Here is a 10,923-nt window from a genome sequence, read left to right on the forward strand (position 1 = left end):
TTATCGCAGCTCTCCACAATTTTCAATATGCGAGAGTAGGAAAAAATTTGGGTTGGGTTGAACAAACAATTGCATTCAAGTGTTTTGTTTTAAACTGAGCAAATTTTTGACCATTTCTCAGTGAAGAAGTCATGAAAAGATTACATGAATTTGAGAACCGTTTTTATCACGACATCCAAATATTCCACAAAAGAAAAGTTTTGATAAAAATCTGTGCCACGCTGAAGTGTTGGCAGTAGAATCCTCCTGCCAAAAATGCAGCAAGAACCTTATCTGCTATGAAACCAAATCTCCGTTTGAGGTGTTACCAAAATGCAGCTGCAGATAAAGCCGACTCAGTCTTCCTGCCAGGGGCTAACCGTACGCAGTGACGTACATGAAGGGCAGCTTGTTACTTGCTCAAGCACGTGGCTGCCTCTTCCCCTCTGACCAGCGAGGCATGGTTACCCACAAGTGCCCAGACCAGAGAGATCCAGGCAGACCAGCTATGAGGAAATAGGTGAATTCACACCACAGTGGGTGCTCTCAGCAGCGTGCTTTGGGAGCACGCTGGCCTTACCCTTCTATCGGTTTCCTGCGGGACTGTGAAACAAGCTGTAAAAGCCTTAGTCCCTTTCAGAAATGTTTATTAACTTTGGATTTACGCATCTGGAAGATAATTATCAAAATTTTGGTTGTGAACAAAGTGTTGGTAGTGCCACTCCTCAATGCAGTGATGAAACCCTTTAAGTCAATCTAGTTTTATTACCACCAGGTGAGATAATCTTGTGAGCTTCAAGAATATCAAAGTAAGCAGAGCTCAAAGTTGTGAAAGCCAGGAAGTGTTTATGCACACATACATGCAATTGCAGAGACTGCAGACTTTCACCTTCTGTTCTGCAATCATTTAACCCTCTCCTAGGTAGCATCTCCATACATGTAACTTGCTTTTCAAGTTTTCTGAACATTCTCTTCAGTTTTCCTTTAAAAAGAAAAGCTGCTGCTGCCCTTCTGGGCTCAGACCTTCTCACCCCACCCCCACAAAAAAATTAAAAAAATTAAAAAGAAGATTGTTCTCATAGACTGGGACTGCAGAACAAGGTTCCTCTCTCTAGGCAGCTCTAGGCATTGCTCCATTTACTTTCCCTGAGAGGCATTTTTCCACTGCTTAAAAAGCAGCACCAGAAGCCCAGTGATTTTCCTGGTAAGACACTGGTTGGATGTCCAAATGTCCAGCCAGCACAAGCGAGCACAGCCGCAGGAAAGCGGCTGAAGGTTTCAGCAGAAGGCACCCACCGTCGCCTCAGGGCTGGCACTCCAAGGTCAAAGCCCACCTGTGACTGCAGCAGCTTTCTCAGGGCAGTTCGAGACTGCGGGATGAACTCTTACAAGGGCTGGCGTCCACAGCAGCTTCACCACCTTGTCTCCGACGTCCTCACTGTTTGAGCAGTGGCACGCTACAGACAGTCCACAGCATGCTCCTTCTGCCCTGGGACCCAACGTGAACACTGCAGCTCCCAGTGAAAGAAACTCAGATGCTTGATACTACTCTGGGATTAACACAAGAACCAAATCAGAATAAAATGTTATTTTTAGTTACACTTAATGCCATCACAGGATGAATGGGGCACAGAAGTTGCCAGTTTTGCCCAACATGCATGATTTTGCTCTCACAACTGGCTAATATCCTTCTAGTGAAGTCACTTTGGACTTCACATTGTAAACAAAAACAGAGCAAAGCCAAAGGTTATCTGCTAAATACACAGTAGATAAAACAAGCCAGAAGCCAAGAGCATGTGAATTTACATCTAAGTCCTTCCAAACAGTGACTCTCTGGTCTTGGCTAATCTCAATGTCAGAAAATGTTTTTCCAGGATGGGGTGTTTGGGTTTTTGTTTTGTTTTGTTTTTTAAGGATTCAGAAATGAACCAAGTCTTATAAAAAAAGAAAAAAAGCCAAGTTGTCTTCTTTTTCATTCTTTCCTTTCAGTGGAAAAAAAGAATTCTGAAAGTATTTTCAAGAAAAGGAAAGACTGCTTTAGTTCAAATGCTGGAAAATGGATGATTTTTGCCCAGTACAGTCTTGGGTTATTCCATCTATCCTCTGCTTTCAACACTGAGTGGATAACTTGCCTTTTTTCTCCTTTAAACAGAGGCCATGTCCCTTAGAGCAGCTGAGAAAGGTAAGTATTACTTAGAGGCTGCTACAAGTACACCACTGTATACCACCCTGTGTGCAAACGCAAGTCAAAGCACGGAGAAAAGAGGAATAGTGAAGTGAAGCTGCTTTAAAACTACATACTCACCATTTCCACTGTGTAACTAGTGCCTTTATTCTCTGTTATGAAATGAAGAAAAAAATGTGCAAAATGTTCACAAATTAAGATGAAAATCTTCTGTGACTAGATGTAATACTTATTTGAAGCAAATCTGGTATTTACAGATTTGTTTTTTCCAAGAGCTCTGAACATAAACAAGACTCTATAAGTAAGCTGGAAAATGTTTAAACTTCAGCCAGAGATGACTGTTTCATTTCAGAAATTAATGTTGGCTTTGGGTTGACAGAGGAATAGCTCAGCATGACAAAGCAGCAGCATCTGGGCCTTTTGATGAAGACCAGTTTATGGCCACAGGTTTCCAGCTTATAACTACAATACAAGCCCATGTTATATCATGTTACAGAGAGCTAAGCTTGCTTTGGAAATAATTTGTTCACGTATATTATCCAAGTACCATCAGCCCTAAGACAGGATTGAGGGGAAAAAAAAGGCATTTTCTCTTCATAGCAAGAAAAATGCTGGAAAGCATGAAAATAAGAGGTGAATGTTGTTGCAGAAATAAGAAAAACATTGCTCGGGTTTCTGAACAGAGCTGTTGAGCATGCGGCTTAAAAACTGCTGAAAGAATTAAGGGCACATTCCTTTCAGCTTGATTCAACAATTTTCTTCAAAGTTACAGTATTAAGCTTACTGTTGTGGAAAGAGAACATATTTACTAGCTTTTAATAGAGTTACTAGCTTTTAATAGAAAACTTTCAGCCAGTGTTCACGATCTGCTGTAGTTTTACCCAAGACAGGCATTAAAATCTTTATTGGTGCAACTATTTACAGTTACTTCTTTCAGTCATTCAAAACCAGAGCTATTGCCAATGTCATTATCTAAGTAAAAGGTCATTTGTATAGCAGCGATATATTTTAGCTACAGATGCCTCCTTACAGCCAGCTGAAATGGCCCTTTCTGATACTCTGCCTTTGCTTGGGAAGCAACGGACAAATGCCACCACAAGAGATGCAACTGCCTGTATCCGAGCGTGAGAACTGGCCACGCTGCCAGCACCTGCTTCTCCTGCGCTGGGTACCTGACTGCAGGTCAGCCGTACGCTGCTGTCTGGAGATGCCCTACCCACCATCCCTGGTGAAGCCACAGCTCCATGCCTCTGGCCTAGGCCCCGGGAGCACCACATGCCAGGACACTGCCGAGCCAGCAGCACGCACCGCTCCCTGTTCCAGGACAAAACCAAACCCAAGAGGTTAGGCTCTCCATAGCCCATCCGGGCTGCAGTCCTGAGTCGAGGCTGTATGCCGGTGTTGGGAAGCACAGACCCTGGAGAGCGAGAGCAGCCGTTGGCATGGTCCTTCCTCCGCTGATGGGAGCACAGAAGCAAAGACAGGAGCCAGCTAACAGCTCTGCTGCCGGATCCAAAGGAGACCAGCAGTAAATGACTAACTTGTCACACAAGAATCAACCATGCTGATTGAAAAGCTTGTGAGTTTCTTTCATACAAAACTGCGCTGACGCAGGTTTTTGAGCGAAACTGGCTCTTTGTAGTGGCAGAACAGCCCAGTGGGAGGCAAGGCAAGCCTCCACCGAAAGCAAAGGGCAGTGCAGGTCTGCTCACCAGCAGGCTGGCAGCAATTACTGCCAAGCATTTGGTGGTGAACACAGGGGCCCCATGGCCACTGGGGTGGGGTCTGGGCTGTAGCAGACAGCTCCTGCTAGCAGTAGTGCCGGGGACACTGCCCCTGCAACCTGGCAGCCACCACCGAGGCGCCACTAAATGGGCACTGCTTCATCTTCAGGAGCAGACAGAAAGCCTAAGATATGCGGGGAAGTTCTTATAGAAATGAGAAGCCCACACACCCTCCTTGAACAAAGGCCTCCTCATGATGACACCAGTAAGTAACCTTTCCTACTCAATCAAAATAAAGTCACTCAGTGGCTGGCATCAGCACTGAACTACCGAGTGGGACATATGGCAAAGCCTAGTATAGCTTGTTTCAGAAACGCAAGCTACTGATCAGATTTAAGATAAGGTGCTAAAATAATTTTAAACATTGTAAGATTCCTTAATCTAGACGGAGTCTATAGCACTTATAATCCAATTTCTTTTTTTTTCTTTTAAAAAAACAGGTTTAGCCACAGAATGCTAAAAACCAAAAGAAAACAGTAATTAAAAACTACGTTCACCCTTTATGAAAGGTTTACTAGGGAAGGGAATAAAGGACAATAGTAGAGCAAAGTGCTATTCATTTGGAAGTAAAATACATGCATTGCTACTCATACTGACTTTACTGTTGACTGCCACTGGAACAGGACAAAGTGCAATTTATAATTTTTTTTTCCCTACACAGTGCTTAAAGTCTCTGTTGTGTCTATAGCTAAAGCAGTACAAAGCAAAGGGTTACCAGGCATTTACTAACTCCTCCTGTTGCCTGCAGACACTGGGACAGCAGTTGTGCTGTTTTGGCCAGACTCTTGGCAAAGCCCAGATGTGTGGGTGTCTTCCTCATCCCCTCCACACACCACACGCATCTGAAGAACCACGCTGACCTATCACACACTGGGAACCTTCTTGCCATGTGAGTGCTTTCAATCATTTATCAGCAGTCCTGGCTAACAAGGGAGGTCCCAGTTGACAGGAGGTTAGCAAATGTGACTCCCGTCTACAAGAAGGGCTGGAAGGAGGATCCAAGGAACTACAGGCCTGCCAGCCTGACCTCAGTGCTGGGGAAGGTTATGGAGCAGATCATCCCAAGTGCCATCATGCAGCATGTATGGGACAACCAGGGGATCAGGACCAGTCAACATGGGTTTATGGAAGGCAGGTCCTGCTTGACTAACCTGACCTCCTCATATGACAAGGTGACCCGCTTAGTGGATGAGGGAAAGGCTGTGGATCTTGTCCACTTGGACTTTAGTAAAGCCTTTGACACCATTTCCCACAGCATTCTCCTGAAAAAACTGGCTGCTCATGGCTTGGATGGGCATACTGTTCACTGGGTAGGAAACTGGCTAGATGGCCAGGCCCAAAGAGTTGTGGTGAATGGAGTTAAATCCAGTTGGCAGCCAGTCACAAGTGGTGTTCCCCAGGGCTCAGTACTGGGGCCAGTTCTGTTTAATACCTTATCAGTCATCTGGATGAAGGGATTGAGTGCACCCTCAGTAAGTTTGCAGACAACACCAACTCAGGGGGAGTGTTGATCTGCTGGAGGGTAGGAAGGCCCTGCAGAGGGACCTGGACAGGCTGGATCGATGGGCCAAGGGCAACTGGATGAGGTTCAACAAGGCTCAGTGCTGGGTCCTGCACTTGGGTCACAACAACCCCATGCAACGCCACAGGCTTCTGGCTGGAAAGCTGCCTGGCAGAAAAGGACCTGGGGGTGCTGGTTGACAGCCAGCTGAATACGAGCCAGCAGTGTGCCCAGGTGGCCAAGAAGGCCAATAGCATCCTGGCTTGTATCAGGAATAGTGTGGCCAGCAGGACCAGGGAGGTGACAGTGCCCCTGTACTCGGCACTGGTGAGGCCGCACCTTGAGTACTGTGTTCAGTTTTGGGCCCCTCACTACAAGAAGGACATCGAGGTGCTGGAGCGTGTCCAGAGGAGGGCAACGAAGCTGGTGAAGGGTCTGGAGCACAAGTCTTGTGAGGAGTGGCTGAGGGAGCTGGGGTTGTTTAGCCTGGAGAAGAGGAGGCTGAAGGGAGACCATATTGCTCTCTACAACTGCCTCAGAGAAGGTTGTAGGGAGGTGGGGTTGCTCTCTTCTCCCTAGTAACAAGTGATAGGATGAGAGGAAATGGCCTCAAGCTGCGCCAGGGAAGGTTTAGGTTGGATATTACGAAAAACTTCTTCACTGAAAGGGTTGTCAGGCACTGGCACAGGCTGCCCAGGGAAGTGGTTGAGTCCCCATCCCTGGAGGTATTTAAAAGATGGGTAGACGCGGTGCTTGAGGACATCGTTTAGTGGTGGATTTGGCAGTGCTAAGTTAATGGTTGAACCTGATGATCTTAAAAGTCTTTTCCAACCTAAACAATTCTATAATTCTATGAAGCAGACCCTTGCATGTATAAAACTTATCCCTCTGTTCACATATTAACTAATCTTACATCCTTTGTTTCTCAGGGCTGAGAAATATGCGCAATTATATATGGCAAAGAGGAACAAAACCTTTAGAAAATTAATAGATTTTAAAATTTGAATTCCTGAAAATGCCATTTAAAAGCCTTTACAAGCACATGCAATTTGTAATGCAGACATATATTCAGTAGCTAGCCTTATCACAAAAGCACAATACGGCAAGTTTGCCGGTGGCAGCATTGAAATGCACAGTACATGCCATGGTCCTGCCCTCACCTGCTTGCTGGCCCCACGCTCTGGCTAGCCCTTCTGCAGCGAGGCGAGCTGCAGAGCCCACGGATCCCCTCCAGCCTGCCGCGGCCCGCACCGCAGCAGAGGAAGCAGTGGTTTGGCCGCCAGTGCTGCTTCCCTGCAGGAGAGGCAGGCGGGCCTTTGAACACGCCAGAGCTCGGGACTGAGGAGCCCTGAACACAGACAAGAGGGAGCCAACCTCAGGAACATCCATTTCAACATTTCTGGGAATGTTAAAACAGCGACCGAGCAAGTATGGTATCCTGCTGCTACTGCACTTTTTGTTTGCTATTTGTTCTGCTTCCACCTCCTGCTCTTGAGGCACAGTTTTGCCTAGTTCTTCCTTCACCCTCCATCATCTTCACAGCTTTTCTAACACAAAACTCAATCCCTTCCTCCCTATGTCAAAAAAAGCTTCTACACACCACTGAAAGATGCACAGAGGGTGGAGAAACCCCCTTACTCTCTCCTGTAAGTTTCCATCCCAGGCCCTTCCCCACTGCCCATCCCCAACCAGATGCCCTGCCTTCACACCCAGGTCCTGCCCTTCCTTGCTCCACCAGTGAAACCAGCTCCCAAAATGAAGGGTTCCTTAGCAGTGGTTACTCTTGCGAGATACACAACAGTCACAATGTGAAATGGAAAAACAAAATATTTAATGTCTACCCAGTAAGCTTATGGTTTATAGGCTGCATTATGAATGAAGATATGCCTTTTAAAAAAGTGCCACATTGATCATCTGGAATTTGTCTGTGTCAGGTTAGTGAATACAATTTAGCTACTGACTGACAGACTTAATTTTTTTTTTTTCAGTAAAGTAAAATCACATATATTTAGACAGTTCAGATTCATATACAGTGTTAAATATAGCCAGCCTCTTTAAAGTCATTATTTCTTCCTAGTGCAACAAAAAAAAGGAGGTCATGCTTTTGTTTTTGAACCGTATTCAATTAAAGACTTAGTAAGACAGACTAAGTTTTAGATTCTTAATGCATCACCATTTAATTTTAGAATGCAAGCCAAGGAATAAACAGAAAAGTACATTTATTTTAGCAGCTGTCAAGTTGCTTCCAAATGCTCTCTCTATTCCACATCCCTAATAGAAAACTAATAAATAAAACCAGTTTATGCTGGGCTGAATGCAAGGGATCCTGAAGCTCAGAGCCTGGCTCCTCACCAGAGATCCCTGCTTGCCCCAGGCATCCCGGTGGACCCTGCGGCACGTCCTGCCCGCAGAAACGCCACCCAGCCCGAGACGCCTCACCTGCAGCAACGCTCCCCAGCGGCTGGGCAGGGGCTGCAGGCGAGGAGAGCTGTGCTTCCCCCTGCCCTCCCGCACCCACCTCTGCCCCGCGGTGCCAGTGCCGGCACCGAGGAGCTGCCACAGCGCTCCCGGCAGCGGTGCGGCACCAGGGCCTGTCCTGGCACACTGCACCTTCCCTGCTGCTCCCCGAAAGGACGGGAATTTGCGTTAAGGGTTATGCCGACAGCAACAGGGAGACAAGAAATGGGAGTAAGGTGTAGGATAAATAAATTTAGGTTTATTGTATTTTGATCTGTATGAAAGCATCAGATTTCTTGACTTTTAGCACAGCAGTCTGATATTCTATAAGAGGTTTTTATGGAAGAAAACTGTGTTTTGGAATAGTTCTCAACATTCATCCTTGGAGAGTATATTACATTTAGTAATGGAAAGGTCATTCGAACTGACTTACAGTTCTGACACAAACCAAGAGAAACATACGGTTAAGTCTGAAATACACAGCACATTTCCAAAACAAATGAAATGTAATAGCAGTCACTTAGGAAACCAGCAAGGAAACGCTCTGTCCTCCACCAGTCTGTTCTTGCCTTATGTATATGCCAATACAAAAATGTTTTGTTCCACCTAGCACTGCTGAAGGGTGCCCAATCTCATTCATTAAGCTCAAGATCAGCAAGCTATTCCAGAAGAGCTGGCGTAATGATGGCATTTCCCCCGCAGTTCCCCCTTACCCCAACAAACATCCACAGAAGTCAGCACTGATGGAGCCAGCTCACACAAGAAAAGTTAAAGCTAACAGCCCACCGATGGACAAAACCCCATTTCACACCTGGTTTAGACAAAGTAATGGCAGCCATCAAAAAAGTATTCCCTGGGTAAATAAATGCTATTACAAGTATAAGTCTATAAACTTCTTTGGATGTATCAGATTGGACTCTAGATTCGTGGAACTGGTGCAGAATTCACTCTAGTGATAAAAACAAGTTCTTATGAACTTCTGGGCCCAAGGAACCTAGATCTACGCACTTGCCAACAGATCCGTAGCTCAGAGCCACCCCACTGAAATAAAGCTCAAAATTTTCTTGAAACACCTTTAGTCACATAATTCAAAATTCCCACCTTTCGTTTTAATCAGCAAGTCAATAGCATGATACAAGAAGCAGAAACTTTTAACCATCACCTTTACTGAATTTATTGGGAATTATACAGATTACCTCATCAGCATTAACGCAAGTTCAGTCGTGCATGCTCCTGTACATCCCACCTCACGTACTATCAAGGTCACCTCTCCTCGAGATATAAGATACTTGAATTGTGGCCCAGCGTTACACTGAACTTATTTAAACACTTTATCAGACTTCAGATGTTTCTACCATTACAGTTAAAAATGAAAACATCAATTTTTTTAATTGCAGAGTTATGTTTTGTTTGTATAATAGTTTGTATACTTTTCTGTACAAGTACTAGATCAAACACAATCTGGACAACTATTTTGTAGGACACAGAAAAAGAAACTGCACAGTATTATTCAATGCTAGAGCATAAGTAAACAACACAGACTTCAGAAATCTCATCTTGAGATGTTTGTAAAGTCGTGTTTGGAAGAGACCTTGATTTTCCCTGTGGTGATCCATTTTAAACCAGAACACAAGATAAACATGTTAAATCTAATAAACAACAACATAGCTTTAGCATTATTTAAATGTTGAACTACAACAGATTCAAAGCAGAGTTCAAAGCAGGCCAGTCATTTCTCATTTAATTTTGCCATAGGAGAGAGCCATTACAAGAGCCTCAGAAAAACAACAGCTACACAACAGTCACTGTGTACCATTAAAGAAGCCACAGGACAATATTATTAAGACGAAAGTAGCAGAAGAGACACACAGAGATCATTATCTAGCTATAACCTCGTGACCTTATTATGAGAATTAAAGTTTTTTTAAAGTATTTTTTATTAGGCATTTTATACTTGAAAACGATTGAGACGCACTCTGCTGAACATACAAATGGAGAAAATTAAGTTTAAAGTCTCCACTTTTCACTTTTTTAATCCATATCACACTTTCACACTGTTTTCTCCTCCCAAATGACTTTTCAGATACTATTCAAGATAGAAATTATTCAGTTACTTAAAGTTGAAGATTTTAAAAAGTCACATGAAGCGAGCATTCCCCCCACCTTCTTCATCAGCTTATTGATGCAAGTTCTCCACAAGACAAACACCAATATGACTTCATTTAGCATACTCAGTCCCAAACATTTACTAACTCTTTGCTGGTATAGCTATAACAGAAAAAAAGCCTTCTAATGGAAGTTAAACTTACACAGGAAAGCATACTTTGGATTTTATGCAACCCACCATGGCAAGTTCAGCAAGTAAAATAATAAATAAAAAATAATAAAGCTAAAAGCATTCTTGCTTTCCAAACAATCAACAAATATATTCTGGTATAGTGCTCAGGCTTTCTTACCTGTAGAAAAGGTAATCTCTTCCCTCCTCGCCATATTTCAACCCAGAAAAACCTCTAATTTTCTAGTATTGACCTTGACTTCAAAATACCCATATAAGAACTCCTACATTTGTACAACTTCATAAGAAGTCCTGCTACCACTGGTCTTCAATTATAAGCTTCAAAACTATTTAATTGAACAGAGCACAGAACAACACTGGCCCTTGCCAAACAAAAGGTCTGAACCTATGCTTACCTTTAAATAATCCCTGTAGGTTTGCGTGCAAACCATTAGGCACAGTGTGACTCACCCTTCTAACAGCTGAAAATAATGAAGTTCTCTGGCTAATTAAAATGCTGACAAATGGAGAGCAAAACCTATCAGCTGTGCAGAAGAAAGGCTGCAGTTGAGACCTGAAAAGCTAGCATACGTGACTTTAAAGCATTCCACTTTTAAAATTTTAATTTAATTGTAATTGGGAAATAAAACATAATATAATTCAGAAACATACTCTCATCTGTAGCTTAGAAATAAACAACCATGCCTTGTTTCTTTTACCCAGACATATCTGTTTGCTTGTT

At 43.8% G+C, this 10,923-nt stretch overlaps 1 protein-coding gene across 1 annotated transcript in view; it reads right to left on the minus strand.

Annotated features, from left to right (window-relative positions):
- LOC148050794 (uncharacterized) overlaps nucleotides 1-10,540 on the minus strand; it is a 37,900-nt gene extending 27,360 nt beyond the window's left edge. Inside the window, exon 1 of the mRNA XM_087740747.1 lies at nucleotides 10,363-10,540. Coding sequence (XP_087596873.1) covers nucleotides 10,363-10,396 — 34 coding nt within the window. The 5' untranslated portion in view covers nucleotides 10,397-10,540. The remainder of the gene's footprint in view (nucleotides 1-10,362) is intronic.
- Between the last annotated feature and the right edge of the window lie 383 nt (nucleotides 10,541-10,923).

This window comes from Nipponia nippon, unplaced genomic scaffold (assembly GCF_047370975.1).
Source record: "Nipponia nippon isolate SJK-2023a ecotype South Korea unplaced genomic scaffold, ASM4737097v1 scaffold_7, whole genome shotgun sequence".
NCBI lineage: Eukaryota > Metazoa > Chordata > Aves > Pelecaniformes > Threskiornithidae > Nipponia > Nipponia nippon.